Consider the following 17,093-nt stretch of genomic DNA (forward strand, 5'->3'; position numbering starts at 1 on the left):
TTGCTTATTAATTACCAAATGTTCTGAGATACTCTGATGTTAACAGAATTGGAAATTACATGAGTACATTCTCCTAGAATTATACTGTAAAATCTTTCAATTGGTTATTGACAGACTTCAGGCTTTTTCAACAAAAGCCTGTATGTATTCCCTGTGCTTGATTGCTCTTGAAGATGAGCCACCTTCTCGAACGGAGCTGAATGGGCTTTAAGCCATTTTAGAGACCACTTTAGAGCAAACCACATTGCTGTCAGTCCAGACTGACCAAAGGCAGCTGACCTAGTTCCTTTAGGGGGCATGCAATGAACCAAATAGATTTTTATGACAATCTGCTAGTTTTGAGGTAACCATTACTGATGTTAGCTTTTTATTCCAGAATTTGAACTTCTGTCTTCGGATCATTAGTCCAAGCCTCTATTAGTCCGGTAACATAATCATAGCATATGCTGTAGAGTGAATCCAGCCTTATATTACTTCTTAGTAGCAGGGACCTAAAATAGCAGCTGTGATAACAATGTCATTTAGTGTCATAAATTTAAGATTATTGGGGGTGAATGGAAGTAAAAAGATATTTTTAGGCTCACTGTAGTCCAGAATAAAAACTTGAAAGTTGAGTAAAATTGTGTAGCTTATTTTCACAGTAGTACATTGTAACTTAATTGGGTTTTTTTAAACTTCAAAGTAATTTTTGGAAATACTGCAACAAAGTATATCATCAGTGAGGGTTTAATTTATAGTTTTCACCTGTCTTTCTAAATCCCAGTTTTAGGGTAACAGTTCAGTTATCTTTGTTTCTTGAATGTTAGTTGTTTGCTGTTTTCATATATATTGTTTTTCCTCTTTATTCTCAGAAATGCACATTCCCATGGAAGCCAATACAATGCCATTGTGCAACAGCCATCTTTGTTGGCTGGCCATGTGACTTTAGCTGCACAGCCCCTGAATGTCGGCGTTGCCCATGTGGTACGCCAGCAGCAAAATTCCAGGTCTTCCACAAAAAGGAATAAACAGCTTCACAATGCAAGGTAAAATGCATACATTGTAGCAATTAAAACATAATCTATATGTATCAAATAAAGTGGGTGTATACTGCTACACTTTGTCTTTGATAAAATATCTAGAGCTAAGTAAATTGCTGTTTTTTGTGGATTTGATCCATTGAGTCATGAAGACCCCTGTCCCAATCTCTGGTTTCTGCTAAGCTTGCTAGTTTCAGCCAGCACATTAATTGAGTAGTTGCAATGCTCCACTAGCATCAACTCCTTTCCCTAAATTGGATTTGCTGTCAGCTATGTTTTCTGCTCTTGGTTACTGTCTTGTGACTCTGTTTCTGCATACTGCACTGCCCTCCTCACATCCCCAGTTGAAAATGAAGTGATATTTAATGCCTACTGAAAAGTACTCTGATTTACGTCACTAGGCCTAGAACATGCCTATGCGTTTAAGAGCAGTTTATACCTCTACTCTCCTCAGCTGGGGTATGTGGCAAGGGGCATTGGTAGACAGTGGTGCCCGAGCAGCTAGGCTCAGAATGGGGGAAATAAACAAACTAAGCTCTCCACATCAATATCAAATGACTGTTGAAAATGCTTCCTTGGATCTAGCAGAGAACAGGGCCTCAGATGTGATGCCCTAGAGTAATGAACTCAATCTCACTTACTGTCAAATGTCACACACAAGGAAGATGCAGGGACATGTACATTAATTAAACTGTCACAACAAGCATTAATTATTTTGGGGCCAGGTTAATTGAGCACGTGGGTGATATTTTCAAGAAGTTAAACATTCAGAATTTGCCAGTATATTTTTTTTTAAAATCCATTTACGTAATATCCATCCCTAAGTGCTGTTGAACAGATGGTAGAGATGGTCCAGCACCATCACTGGCCCATGTTGGATAAATACACTCACAGTACTTTACCTAAGAGATTGGGAAATCTGTGATTTTGACCAGTGGCATTTAAGATATGGTAATGTAGTTCCATCTCAGGATGGTGTGTGGCTTGGAGGGAAATGTGCAGTGGGTGGTGCTCCAATGAAGCTGCTCCACTTGTTCTTAAAAATGGTAGAGATTGCGAGTTTAGAAATTGCTGTTGGAGCAGCCTGGATGAATCACTGCAGTGCATCTTGTAGACAGTGTACACGGTGTTGGTGGTAAAGGGAGTGAATGTTGAAAGTGGTGAATTTCGAGCCAATCAAGCAGGCTGCTTTGTTTGAATAGTGTTGAGCTTCTTGAGCATTGTTAATTGGCAAATGATTAAACAATAACCAAACAAAATGTTCCTGTCAACACAGATTACTGTGTTCTGAATGTTCCTTTTCTAATTAGATAACAATCTAAATCCTAAATCACAAAAGAGGGATGAATAGTAAACCAGAGTATAGTGGGATGACAGAGTATTTGAAGTGACTGATTTGATCTTAAAATCATGAGGAAATGTTTGCTGAACAGGTCACTGTGAAGTCAGTGATTCTTCTCCAAAATCACATGACTTGAAGTAAACAAATGCTATAAATGTATAGAGAAATTGAAAAATTACAGTCGAATAATCATTTTTGGTGTGTGCAACAGGAATGTTCCTTGCAATGGTTTACGACGTGTAATGTCTGGTTTCATGACTGCATTCAACCTTCTAATGTTCTATGGGGAAATTAAAATATTTTTCCTTCCGGAATATTGACTGCTGAAATCAGGAGGCTTCGGAAAGTATTTATTTTGCTTAATGCTTTTTCTTAGAAATGTTAACTGTTCACTAATGCAGTGAAGAAATCTTGATTCAGTGGAATTGACAATTACCCTGCACTATTGTTAAAGGTAGAAACCGTGTTGTGATTATTGGAAATGAATGGAATACCCTTATAGCAACTCTTAAACTTGAAGAATTATAATAATTCTGTGCTGCATCTAAAGAAATTCTGCTTAGACTTGAGCAGAAATCAAAGATTTATGATAAAATTGACCCTTTGGAAAATGCAAAAGCATAAAGTTATTTAAGTCAGAACTTCTTATCTATTTTCAAACTGTATTGGGAAGTCAAAAGATTAAGCAGCTTTTCCTGCATGTACTTGTGAAAGGTGCCATCTTGCAGTTGGTTGGTACACTAAAAGCTTGCTCAACTCTGAATGTAAAACAAAGGTGCTTGTGGAAAGGAGATTTCCTTCTGTGAATGAGTCCAGAACTAGAGAGGGGTGGGGACACTGTTTCAAAAATTACGGGGCGTCCTCTTGGGTCAGAGTTGAGGAGAACTTGTTTCTTAGTGGAGTAGTGCAATTTTTGGAGCCCTGCCTCGGAAGGCAGAAGAAATTTTAAAAATTCTTTCGTGGGATATGGACATTGGTGGCTGGGCCAGCATTTCCTCTCCATCCCTAGTTACCCTTGAGAAGGAGGTGGTGAGCTGCCATCTTGAATTGTTGCAGTCCTCTTGCTGTAGGTTGACTACAATGCTGTTAGGGTGGGAACTCTGGGATTTTGACACGGCGATATATTCCAAGTCAGGATGGTGAGTGACGTGGTGGTGTTCCCATAAGCCTGATGCCCTTGTCCTTCTAGATGGAAGTGGTCGTGGGTTTGGAAGGTGCTGTGTGAGGACCTTTGGTGAATTTCTGCAGTGCATTTTGTATATAATACACACTGCTGCTACTGAGCGTCGGTGGTGGAGGGAACTGATGCTTGTGGATATAGTGCCAATCAAGCGGCCTGCTTTGTCCTGGATGGTGTCAAGCTTCATGAGTGTTGTTGGGGCTGCACTCATCCAGGCAGGCGGTGAGTATTCTATCACACTCCGGGCTAATTCCTTGTAGATGGTGGACAGACATTGAGCAGTCAGGAGGTGCGTTACTTGCCACAGTATTCTTAGTTTCTGGCCTGCTGTTGTACGCTCACTGTTTATGTGGTGAGTCCAATTGAGTTTCTGGTCAATGGTAACCCCCCAGGACGTTGAATGTTGGAGGATTAAGTGATGGTAACGCCATTGGATCTCAAGGGGTGGTGGTTAGATTGTCTGTTATTGGTGATGATCATAGCCTGGCATTTGTGTGGGGCAAATGTCACTTGCCTCTTGTCAGCCCAAGCCTGAATATTGTCCAGATCTTGTTGCATTTGAACATGGAGTGCTTCACTATCTGAAGAGGTGAACATCTGAATGGTGCTGAACAATGTGCAATCATTGGTGAACTTCTGACCTGATGATGGAGGGAAGGTCATTGATGAAGCAGCTGAAGATGGTTGGGCCTAGACCACTACCCTGAGAAACTCCTGCAGGGATGTCCTGGAGCTGAGATGATTGACTCCCAACAACCACAACCATCTTCTGTGTGTTAGGTACGATTCCAACAACTGGAGAGTTTGCCCCCTGACACCCATTGATTCCAGTTTTGCTAGGGCCCTTGATGTCACACTCGGTCTAATATTTTTAAGAAGGGGAATTCTAGATTCTTATTAGACAAGAGAATCAAAGGCATACATGTGGAATTTGAAATACAAACAGGTCAGCCATGAACTTGTTGAATGGTGAATCAGATTTGAGGACTGAATGTTCCTAACTGATGTGTCCCAAATCCCAAGTTGCTCAGCTTGACTGTGGTGCCACTTTGGTTCAGTAGGACGCCAGTACTTACCCTGATAGTCTTGCACAAAAATGCCAGTTCAGTCAGAGTTCTGGTGATGCTGAGCACCTGTGAAGCTGCACGTTGCGGGAGTTGCCGTCATCAAGGGGAAGAGTCGCCAAAGAAAGAAATTGTCAAAAAATATTCTTTAATTGTTAGGAGTGGAATTTGCTACTCAATTTGAGACTACCGAAAACTACTCTCTGGACTTAAAAAACATCTGATCCACAGTATTCACTATTATCTGTAAGAAGTGCGGCAGATATATGGTGAGATATTGTAGGTGATCCCTTTGCAGTTATATTGTCAAAAACAGTTGGAAAACCCCTGCAATAACTGCATGCACCATACATGATGTCAACCAACACTAAAATTAGTTAAAATAAACATCTATGAAGGAATATGTGGATGTATACATGAACCTTTCATGCATTGCAGAAATTGTATTTTTTGTCTGTGCATGGTGAGCTCAGGTTCTTCAACTTGCAAATTATATAAGGTTCTAACTGTTTTGATATCTTCTTGAACGGGGCTTGAGTTAAAGTTTTTAGCTGATGATTTTAAGCCATGCATCTCAAATCACTAGTTTTCCATAACAAACTTGTCTGTTACTTAATTCTGTACCAGAAATGTTCCTGTGTTGGATGTCACTCCCTCTCAAACATACATGGTGGTTCAAAACAGTCCTTCAAGTGCACCCTCCCCATACTGCAACACAACACTTGACCATCAGCGACAGACCATTGTGATTCCTGATACACCCAGTCCTGCTGTTAGTGTTATCACCATTCGTAGTGACACAGATGAAGAGGAAGAAACGAAGCAAAAGGTTGGAAGGTAAGTATATTGTTATTCGTAAATAATCACAGGAGGTGAAAATATTACTAACACCACCTCCAAATGCAATCTAGGTAGCTAAGATTGCTTGACTGTGAGGTGCTAGAAGTACATTTAAATCTGCATTATTGCTCTTCAGATCATGGCTCATTTACTTTGAAATCTGCCTTTGAATTGGCATTATCATTTTACCTGTGCCTCCTGGTTTGGATCAAACTATTTAATGTTTTTCTTGAATTTTGACGCGAATGCACAACGTTAGTGATAAACATAGTCCTAGAAACTTAGTCAACAAATTCAGATCTCCCAAGAAATGACTCCATTCCACACAAGTGGTAGGCTGTCAGTAGTTTTAGCTTTTTTAGTCCAGTATCTCTCCTTTATTCCCACACACTCTGGCAATTTAAAATCCATAAATGACTCATATCTTTCAATTAAATGTTCTTCACAATGTGTTTATTGTATAATAAGCTTTTGATCTTGAAAGAAGCAGTGTTATTGACCTCAGTGTTGTCATTGCCTGACTTCCATACTCACTTTCCAGCAGTATGCAAGTGATGGTCATCAAGAAGAGGAATCTCAGCTATCGTGGATAATCTGGCAGTGATCAGTTTTGAAATTGGGACTGTAGTGATCAAAACATTCTGTGTCTGCGCATTTTCTATATTCTTTTTGTACAGAAAGACTCATCAAAGTAATTAGTATTTGGATGGCAAAATAAGAAACATTGATCCCAAGTTGGAAAGGGACAGTTGGAGGTCAAACAAATATTAAGTGTCACTATACATCATACATCGAACAGTTGAGTTTTTGGGATCATTTGAGATGGCCTGACCACCACTGAAAATATTTTATTTCTTTTTTTTTAAGCTCTAGCATGAAACAGAGATCAAATGTCATCAGTTACGTCACTGTCCATGATTCTTTAGAATCTGACTCCTCAAACAGTAACAGTCCCTATCCATGTGAACGCCCTCGAGCAACGCAAGTTATAAGCAGTACACAGGAAGCCTCTAAAAGGACTTTGGATGCCAGTCATAGTTCCGGATCTCGTACAATCATTGTCCAACCTTTGAAGGCTCAAGTCAGTGACAGTATGGGAGAAAGCAACAGTTTGTCAGGTAGGAGTATAACTGTGTACCACAGTGCTTCCAGCAATGAAAATCTTAGTTGGATCAGTTTATCTTTGCTTCAGAATTTATTCTGCAATGACTAAAAATTCAAGTACTTAAACATATAACTGGTTTTGCCATCTGAGCTTCCTCAACCAAACTGATATTGAGAGACATTGAAATCAAATCAATTTTCCAACCTTCGTATTAGTGTTTCAAACATGTACAAATTGAGGTTCCTTTCTTTTCACCGTCTCACCTTGAAATTATTTTTGTCTCCCTTCCTTTAAAATGTGGCCTCAACGGCTGGCACTGATGAAGTAATCATCTCTATTTTTAGTTGGATGTGTTACCATTCTTAACCTTTGAAATGCAAACATCCACACTTGTTTGGTTTGAAAAGCTTATTGTAATGCATCTAAACATCGCTCGTACTAAAATACTGACGTGGAGTACTATTGTACACTCATTCCGTTTGGCAGTAGCATTGGACGTTCCTGAGAGATTTAATCCCTCTTTCCCTCATATGAAAGGCATTAATTACCAATGGAAAGAAAATATTTCCTTTCCCACATGAAATTCAGGAACCATAGAATATTAACAGGAAAAGGTCAGAAAGGACTTGTCTTGAAGCATTGACAAGATTCAGCTACATTCATCTGGTGGAAAAATAATTTAAAGTGGATGTTGTATTCATTTGATTGTCTGATACATTTTTCTGTTCTGATCCCTTTGTGGGATGTGGATGTCATTGGCACATCCAGTATTTGTTGCCCATCTGTGAAATCAGCTACATCACTGGATCTGCAGTGATATGAAGACCAAACTACTAAGCTCAGCAGATTTCCTTACCTAAAGGACATTTATGAACAATATGGATTTTTTGTAACAATTGTTAATAGCTTAGTGCCCACCTTTACTGAGATTAGCTTTCAACTCCAGATTTATAACTGAATTTCAATTCCACTGTATACCCATACATTAATGTGGGACTTTGAAATACCTTTTGTGCAATCATGAATCCGATGGGAACTCAATTTCTGCAAAGATGAGACCAATTTGTTACTTTGGATTTATTTATTTAATTTATTGTAGATCTGCATTAGTTTTATTTAATTATACTTATGGGCGTTTGTTTGTTTCCTTTCTGTCTGCTAGGCGCACCAGAATTTTGCTCCTCACCTTGAAGAGGACTGAAATATAGCATGTTTTATTTATGTTTTGCCTTGTGCGCTCACCTTTGAATTTCTTATGCCCTTTAGGCTTTTTCTCGAATGTTTATAAGGCGAAAACAGGCATGCCTGTGAGTGGTCAGACTTCAAGCTCAACAACACCAACCACATACCGTCAGCGGCAGCCTCTGAACCTTAGTCAGGTATGTAATTATTCTGTTTAGTTGTAAGATCAGTACACAATTTTATTTAGGGAGAAAAACAGCAAGAAAATTTAAAAATAACTTTTAAGATAAAGGTTGGGAAATACTTAGTCCATAATATATCAGGGAAAATAAAGCTGTCTTTATGAAGATTAGAATGAAACCAGGGTTAACTGGAGTGGAGATTGCAAACAAATGTAATCCACGTGCCCTTAAACATGTTGTGCGGTGTACAGCCGATTTGTCTGGGTGCACCATTTAAATTTTTGTTTTGGCTGTATGTGCATCAACTTGCATAAACCAACTTATATACGGCCTGCATAGTAAGTTCTTCAGGCTGCTGCGCAGTTTAGCTGGAATGGTGTTTCACATCAGTTGTATTGTTATTCTGTCGTTTATCGGCAACGATCAATAAAGTCCAGGACAAATATATGCTGTGAAAAGCGACCACAAACTACCTGTGATGGCAGACCATTGAAAAGTAAAAGATTAAGGGCAAAAATGAAACTAAAGCTACAATGTTGGATCGACGAAGCTGGTGTTCGAGCAAGGGAGATTGAGCACAGATTTAATTCAGGTGTACAAGATTCATGACAAGTTCATATAATCTAGACACAAAGAAAAGCAGATCCTATTTGCTAGCTTGAACTAGAGGGCATTGATTTGTGGTTTTTGATCAACAGTATAGAAAAAGGTCTTTTGCCTATCGAGTCTGAACCAGTCAAAAACAAGTGCCTAACTATTCTGATTCCATTTTCCTGCAGTCGCTCCATATTTATGCCTTAGCTGTGCACATCCAAATACTTCTAAACCACTGTAATGGTTTCTGCCTGGGGCTGGAGGTGGAAGGCAGTTCTGGCCTTGTGGTGGGAGCAAATGAGTTTTAGCTTCAGGGTGGGAGTGGATGTATTGAGTCCCTAGGTGAAATGTAATTGAGCTCCTGTGCTTGGAGAGGCAGGGTTGTGTCTCAGTTCTTGGAAGTAGCAGTCAGAGTTGTTTTGCTTTTTGAACCCCTGATTTTGGGGAAAGATGGGGGTGTGTTTTGACTCCTGGGTGGCATGGGGTGGCATTGGTCGAGTGGTGGGATTAGCTCTTGAGCTTAAACAGACATTTAGAAGAAATTTGCTGTGGTGGGAATTGTTTAAACTGCAGGGTTTTAAATGCATTCAAGCTTCAAAAGCCTGTCCATTCAGCGATGGCCAGCAGTAGACAAAACACATGGTCTCACCTGTTAGCATTCAAGCGGCCATCACACCCGAGCTTCTTGGCAGCCATCACTGTCTTGGAGTTCGCAACCCATACTATCTTGAAAGATCCACTGATTAATATCATTTTTCCTATATTTATTAAGAATGTATAAACCAGGAACACTGCCTGCAACTTTTCTGCAGCTCGCCAGCCTGCAATTTTCCAGCCACTAAAATGCAAAATAGTCAGCTTGAGAAATAAAGGATCATAACATCTTAGCCATCACCTTACTGAAGCTTGCTTATAATAGTTTTTCAGAACCTCTGTACCGATGGTCTGTGTTATTCAGTTTCCAGATTTAGTTGGTTCTTCACAGTATCCACTAGTGCTTTTGATTTTGGAAAAAGTCATCATCCAAAAGGATCTGGAGAGTCTGATTTTTTTTTTTGGAAAACCACTTTATGTACATTTTTATGAGCAAAAAAAACAAAATGTTATCTTTTAAAAAATCATTTTCTCTTTTTTGTTTCTTTTAGGCCCAGCAATCCGTCTCTCAAGAGCGAAGTGTGAATCCTGCTCCCCGCAGGCAACAGGCATACGTGACACCAACTCTTGCTCAACCTCCTTACTCTTTCCAGCATAATAGTCCCACTCATCCAGGAGTTCACCCTCACCTGACAGCTGTATCAGCCCCTACGCACCTTTCAGGGCAACCCCACATGTATACCTACACACCAACTGCTGCTGCGTTGGCAACCTCCAGCTCCATGGCCCATCTTCTGAACCAACAAAGCTCATCGAGACATGCCATGCAACAAGCCACGTACACAGCTCATCCAACCAGTCTCCTCCAACAGGTGCCAGTCAGCATGGGCCCAAGTCTTCTGCCATCTGCCAGCGTTGCTCCCAGTCAATACCAGCATCCATTTGCTACCCAGTCATACATTAATGCTTCCAGGGCACCTACTCTTTATGCTGGTTATCCGCTCAGTCCCACTAAAATAAATCAGTATTCTTATCTGTAGCTTCCTTATTTGCAAATGTGCTGTGCTACTGTAAGAGATCTAGACAAATCCAGTTTTGTATGAAGGAGGAGTGCACTTCATTCCATTTGACAGGACTCTTCTGTGGTGTCATGTTTTGCTTCTGAACTGGGTCACAAGTCTGCAGAGCATCCAGCAGTGAGGAGACTTGGTTTTTAACCCTTTTTTAAAGAAAAAAAGGATATTGGAAATAGACCACATTTTAAATATTTTACAATGATTTGGAAATAATTTTCAGAACCAACAGAAATGTTGTTTGTTTTTAAATGTACTGTTGCTTTACTTTTGCCAGCTCTTTGCCTGAACACACTGATGAATCTGCTACTTGAAATAGGTTTATGCTGCTCGAAGTGTTAATACTATTGCTTAGGAAATTTAAATAATGCATTTTTCTAGGCCTATTACATAATAAAATGACAAGTAATGGATGCATAATTTAGATTGAAAAGTTGAAGCCTAAACAAATTCTGACTTGCATAACTCCTTAATCTTTAAGCATATCACTGTTTTATTGTATTTTGGAACATTTGAGAGGGCTTCAAAATTAAAGGTAAATTACTTTTGAATAGTGTGTAAAATAGTTTGAAATGTCACATTTTTTGGAGTTTTGTTGCAACATTAATTTTCTATTAATCTATATTTCTTAAAGTATTGGTTTCTGGACAGTATATGTAATTAAGCACGAAAATAAGAAATGAAAACATCTACTTGCTCTTCTGAGAAGTGATTCAGTTGAACATTTCAATCATCTGGTGCTGTCGTCCATACAGGATTAGTGAGCTTTATTTAAAGCTACATGTTTAAGAACCATTTAGTTACTTTTCAGTGAGCATAAATTTAAGCAGTTGCTTACGTAAATTTCACTTGCTTGTATGTTCTTCGTAGTTCGTCGTAGAATTGTTGAGGATGAATAGCTTCCTAAAATGAATTGGAAGCTGGAGAAATGGTGGACAAATATGGTCACTGCTGTATTATTAGATATTGAGTAAACTATTCCAAGTCACCCATACTTTAAACCTGTGGAGGACAGGTGTTTATTTTAATTGTACAGCACATACTATGCCATTACTCAGAGCCCAGGGATTTAAGGTTATTCTGGCACCTACATCACTGCTAGAGCCTTTTCTGCGCTGTGTAGATTTCATTTGGGCATCAATAGTGCTGATTTGTAATATAAAATAACTAAATGCATGCACACACCCTAAAACTGTGTTTAAATCCTATTCCACATCATGTTCCAGAGCCATTTTGATCCCTCCCCTGCCTAATTTGTTGGTATCTTTAGTGTGTCATGCAGATTTGAAGGTGTGTTACACATCTGCTCACTGTATAGACTTTCAATCACTAGTGCCTGTGGCATTGAGTTATGTCAGTTATGCTTGTGTAATTTGCCATGACATTACTGCCATAATATCCTATTTATGTATAGGACTAGTTCAATTAGTTCCAACAACTAATACAGCTTTAGCATCAGAGCTGCAGAAGCAGACATGTGACTCTTACAGTTTCAACAGAACTAGCAACAACAGTCTGATCAAAAATGTAAATTATGATACTTGAATTCTGTATTTTTTGTAACTCAAAATTTAGTTCCTGATCACCCCAGAGGGATTTTTTTTAAACCTGTCAATTTAAAAGAAATTAGGTTGGAACATGTTGGAATGTACATGCAGTGTCTTTGGATACATTTTTGGAACTTTATTAAATGTTATAGCACTGATGAAGAAGTAATTGTGTTTGAAAAAAAGTGGTTGCAGAACAGGCATCATCCGTGTGTTCTGGATGGGAGTAATTCTTTGACTCAGCTTTTGCACAGGTGTGAATGTTGTGGGGGCTTATTTGATGAGTTCTTTCCCCTAGTTAGTGCCTTAACAGATTTTTACATAGTACATTAAATTAAAACTTTTACACTGTGCTTTAGAGAATCCCAAGTTGTTACAGTTAGATCATTTGGACTTGTGTGTGCATAGAAGGCCTCTCGGGAATACAAAACAAAGTGATGGGAGGGTAGCACAGGAAAGGGTATCGTGCTGTTGAAACAGACTTTAAAGCGTTTAAGTTTGTCTTTTTTTTAAAAAATCAGTTGAGTATTTTAATTGAAGTTTGTTTTAGTTTAAGAAAGGGAGATGGAATTTGAAACAGTATTCTTGTTTCTGTTTTGAAGTTTTAAATTTTTATTTTCATTTGGCACATATAACTATGCTCCTTTTAATGCAGCAAGCTACTTAGAATGTGAAAATGCATGTATCCATGTACTGTCTTCTGAACTTCAGTTCCTTTTGATTTTTACCTTATTATTAAGTTACAATGGTATGGCTGAGCATATTGTACTTATGTGAGGATAGTGCAGTGTTTTGGTTTGTTTAATGGATTTTCAGATGAGGAAAATTATGTGCAATTAGCTTTAGGTGGTTGTGGTTCTTCTCGATGTGTAATTTTTTAAATTTTATTTTTCAATAGTTTATGGATGCTAATATTCCTTGTGGCAGTAGGATGCTGTCTGAGTAAACCCTTTGAAAGGCGACTACCCAGATTTTGGCTTCATGCAGGCAAATTGCCTGTAAAGCACATGTTCATCACACCAAAGAAAAGCCTATTTATTCTGCCTCATTTATAGGGCATGGAATAAGTGGTATTGCTTAACAGATATGCAAAGTATTTGCTAATCTTATCTTACAACTTTAAAAAACAATCTGCTATTCATTCCAACAAGCTAACATTCTTGTTTGCAAACAGCTGCTCTGCTCCACTCTGTATTTGAAAGGAAAGTACTACCTACACTACTTCCCTTACTTGGTGTTGAAAGTGTTTATGAAAGCCATTTTTTCTTCTTGTTTCCCTTCTTAACTCTTATTTCATGCCCTGATTTAATAAGGTTGCAAGGAGTTGATGTGCACCTGGCAATCTCCCAGAGAAATGGCTTTTAGAAAATGTCTCTGTCAAATACCTCTGGTGTTGTAAAACCTGTCTCGTTTCAAGGTTGACCGGGAGATGGTGTTTTGTGGGTGTTTCTGTAGGAAAGGCATTATTCCTGTGCATATGTTTGGAGAGCACAGATCTACATTAGAATTTATCTCGCGCAATACCAGCATTATAAAATGATAAACTGGTAGAAATGTGAGGGTTTACAGAAATACACTAGCCTGCTGGTTCAGATGTTTTTTTGAAAAAAATTAAATTTCTAACAAGAAACAAACATTCCACCAGTGCTTCTATAACCAGGTAAATATTTGTACAGCATTTTTAGAGTGCTCCACCTTTTGGAACTTTTAGATGTCAAGAATGTTGAGGCCTGTACTTTCCAGTCCCCACAAGCTGCGTTTGTATAATGCAAACCAAGGTGTGAGGATGAACCTATTAGTTTCGGAAAGAATATTGTTCTCTCTAAGCTGAGCACAATATTTGTGTGAATCCTGTTTTGTATTCGGTTCATGGCATGCAGGTGCACAATTCCAGCTGAGTGGACAGAGCTCCATAGGCCAGCAAAATCTGTACAGTAGACTTATAGTGCATTGAGTTGGCTAATGCTGTTCACTGATACAGTTGTAGTGAGGTAAAGTGGTGCTCATAAATCTGGTGACACTTACTTAAAATTTCACTACTGTTGAGTATTTTTACTTCATGAAAAATCTATTTTGACCAATTGCTGAAAGCTACTAACTGTTATAACCCTTCACGCCCCGTTTAGATGCCGTACCATCTGGAATCCAGGGAAACTAAATATATATTGACACTCTGGGACTTTGTATTGGATTTCTACTGAGCCACATGTTCCCCATTACCTGTCCCAAGACTCTGCAAAGTGCTGTCATGGTGTAGCATTTCGTAGTCTTGCTGTATTACATTTATCTTGTTGGTTCAGTGAAGTGCATTTGACCTTGTAAAATGGCGCATTTATTTTTCGAAACCAACATTCGTACACGTGAGCTTAAAGAAAAACATGTTTTAAAAGCTACAGCTAAGCACCTTTTAAATCATTGCTGTCAATTAATGATTCACACCCTGTGAATGGGAAATGCACTTGCTGTAGATTGAGATGTAGTTGTTTTTTTTATCCTGTCCACAAAGTAGGATACTCCACTTCCGAAGGAGTAGCCCCAGTTAACAGCACAGCAAAGTACTAATGAAGGGTTGAGTTTCTGCTGTCACTAATTATCAAATGTTGCCAATGGAGAGTCTCACCATATTAGACTTCTGCCCAGTTCTGGATTCTTGTGGCTAAACCTGCTTTGGGATGGAGCAAAATGCAAAATTTTGGAAGTTTAGTTTTATTTATGAAAACATTTGCCCAAGGAATAACACTGGTTTTGACCATAAAAACAGGTGGAATAGACCTGTAGGTAAACTTTTGCCAGTGTCCTCGCACCTTTATGTACTACTTTGTAACAAATTTTTTGTCAATGTTTTGTAAGGAGACCATCTGTATCCTGTGTAAGTCATTTAGTATCTAAAATGTACATTTAAAGAGATAGTCGGAGGCCCACACTGGTTGTATTTAAGACAATTGACATGGAATTTAAATAGCACCTGATGAACCTTTGTCACAGCCACCTTTGAATAAAAATGCAGCTTGCTTGCTTCTTTAGAAGAGGAGGATGGAGGGATTGGAATTTAAACCAACATTAATCATGGATAACTTCAAGCTAATTATGTAGTTAAATGTTGATTTTCTTTATTTGAAAACAAATCTGATAAATTTGATTCAAGCTTGACTGAGTATTTCCAGGAATTGAAGGTTACTGCGCTGATTCAGACACAATTTTCCAGGAGTTTTCTGTTTCACATAACCTGTGTAGGGCTGTAAAAGCACTGTCTCTTTAAAATCTATATCAACAGTGTCTATTTATAGGGTTGACTTATATATGGTTACATATGGGTGTGTCATTATTTACTGTTGGCTGGAGCATGTTCTCATTATTTTGCTGTATGTGTCTGCATTTACTAATGCTAATCATATGTGGGTGGACTTTAGTGTTTTTTTAATAGTATGATTGTAGCGAATGCAACAATTGTTAGTAGCATACTTGGCTTGTATCATTGATATTGCTATAATAGGTTATTTGACTGGTTTGTATAATGTTATTTGCTACTCTAGTTCTTGTATGAACTGCAGTTTCTTACTTTTTGATATAGCTATGTGATTATCACATGTAATGTGTAGGCAGCTCATAGAAATTATTGATTTTTCTATGGTAGTCTGGCAGTTAAACTGTAGAGGTTATTGTAAAATAATAAATTTAACAAAAGATAAAGAGATTATAGTTATTTAAAAAAAGTTCATAATACTAACTTTAAACTGGGAAAAGGGGTCCATTGTGATGAAACTGTTTTATCTTGTAATTCACTGTTTTATTGTCTTTGGTTTCCAAAGTAGCTTGTCTTCTGATTGAAGTATTTTCTACATATGTTAAACATGCATTGAGTTACCAATAAAATGGGCTACATTTGTGTACTTTGTGTTAGCATCATTTTATGTAAGTTGATTCGATCTTATTACTTTATAAGAGTCTGCTGTGTCTACCACTGGCATTTTCAGATTTTCACTAGTTTTTCACTCATCTGGAGTTCTCAGTGAAATTCCACGTTGAATATCCAGACACTGAAACCTGACCCAAATAAGAATTGTTAGTGGGGCAAATTGCACTCAACTTCAGTTCGCACCTCCACCTTTAAACAGAGAATTGGTTACCAGGGGACTGAATCAGGTAATAGTAGAATCAACAGTTGCTGCACAGAGACTATTCAGCCCATTGCCTGTTCCAACTTTCTCTCAGCTCCTCAGCAATGATCTCTTTCCTGCCTTTTCTCTGTGGTTGTGAAAATATTTTCTTTGTTTTTGAAATGCAAAATTGAACCTGCCTCCACATTTCAACTTGCAATCTGTAGTTTCTAACCCTTCTGTCAATGAGCAGTTTCTCCTTACCTTACCTGGCCTGGCCCCTAATGATTTTGAACACATTTACCAAACTTCTCCTAGACTCTCCACAGAAAACAGACCCAGCTTTGCTAATATATGCAGTGAACTGAAGTTTCATGCCCCAGAAGTATTTTTATAAATCCCATTTCAAGTACCTTCACATTACATTCTAAAATGTGAATTTAGATATAATGCTCTAGCTGAAGCCAAGCTAATATTTTATTTAGGTTCACCATAAGTTCCTTGCTTTAGTACTCTATGGCTCTACTTATAAAGCCCATAAACTCAAATACCTTACTAACCATCTGGTTACCACCGTCAACGATTTGTGTACATCCCACTATTCCTATCATCATTTTAGAATTGTTACCTCTTATATCGCCTCTGCTTCCTTCCAAAGTGTAGCACTTCTTACTTCTCTGTATTTAACCTCATCTGCCATTGTCCACACCACCCTGTCTGTCTTGTATTGAGGGCTGTAGTATCCTTATAGTATACAATAGCTTGAAGTTTTCTCATCTGTAAATTTCAAAATTGTGCTGTGCACGTTTGATTTAGGACAATGACTTAAATCTATGAAATCAATTCAATGGTTAGCAGCGCTGCCTCACAGCGCCAGGGACCTGGGTTTGATTCTAGCATCAGGTGACTGTGTGGAGTTTGCACATACTCCCCAAGTCTGCATGGGTTTCCTCCCACAATCCAAAGATGTACAGGCTAGCTGGATTGGCCAGGCTAAATTGTCCATAGTCTCCAGGGATGTGCAGGCTTGTTGGATTAGCCATGGGAAATTCAGATTTACAGGGTTAGGATAGAGGTGTGGATCTAGGTGGGATGCCCTTTGGATGGGCTGTGTGGACTTGATGGGCCAAATGGCCTGTTTCCACAGTATTTATTCTATGAATACCATCACGTACAGCACTCTCACGATATACATTCATCCAGTTAACTTCAAACTTTCACCATTGCTCTGTTTCCTGTCAATCAGCCATCAGGAAGCTGTAAGAACACAATAA

General features: G+C 38.6%; 1 protein-coding gene across 6 annotated transcripts in view; it reads left to right on the forward strand.

Moving 5' to 3' along the window:
- Positions 1-15,612, forward strand: part of LOC125462994 (homeodomain-interacting protein kinase 1-like) — a 121,580-nt gene extending 105,968 nt beyond the window's left edge. For all 6 annotated transcript variants that reach the window (XM_048553580.2, XM_048553578.2, XM_048553581.2 and 3 more), the window contains 5 exons: positions 852-1,025; positions 5,233-5,442; positions 6,313-6,563; positions 7,817-7,929; positions 9,654-15,612. In XM_048553580.2, coding sequence (XP_048409537.1) covers positions 852-1,025; positions 5,233-5,442; positions 6,313-6,563; positions 7,817-7,929; positions 9,654-10,142 — 1,237 coding nt within the window. In that variant the 3' untranslated portion in view covers positions 10,143-15,612. The remainder of the gene's footprint in view (positions 1-851; positions 1,026-5,232; positions 5,443-6,312; positions 6,564-7,816; positions 7,930-9,653) is intronic.
- Positions 15,613-17,093: the final 1,481 nt, after the last annotated feature.

The sequence above is a fragment of the Stegostoma tigrinum genome, chromosome 21 (genome assembly GCF_030684315.1).
Source record: "Stegostoma tigrinum isolate sSteTig4 chromosome 21, sSteTig4.hap1, whole genome shotgun sequence".
Classification (NCBI taxonomy): domain Eukaryota; kingdom Metazoa; phylum Chordata; class Chondrichthyes; order Orectolobiformes; family Stegostomatidae; genus Stegostoma; species Stegostoma tigrinum.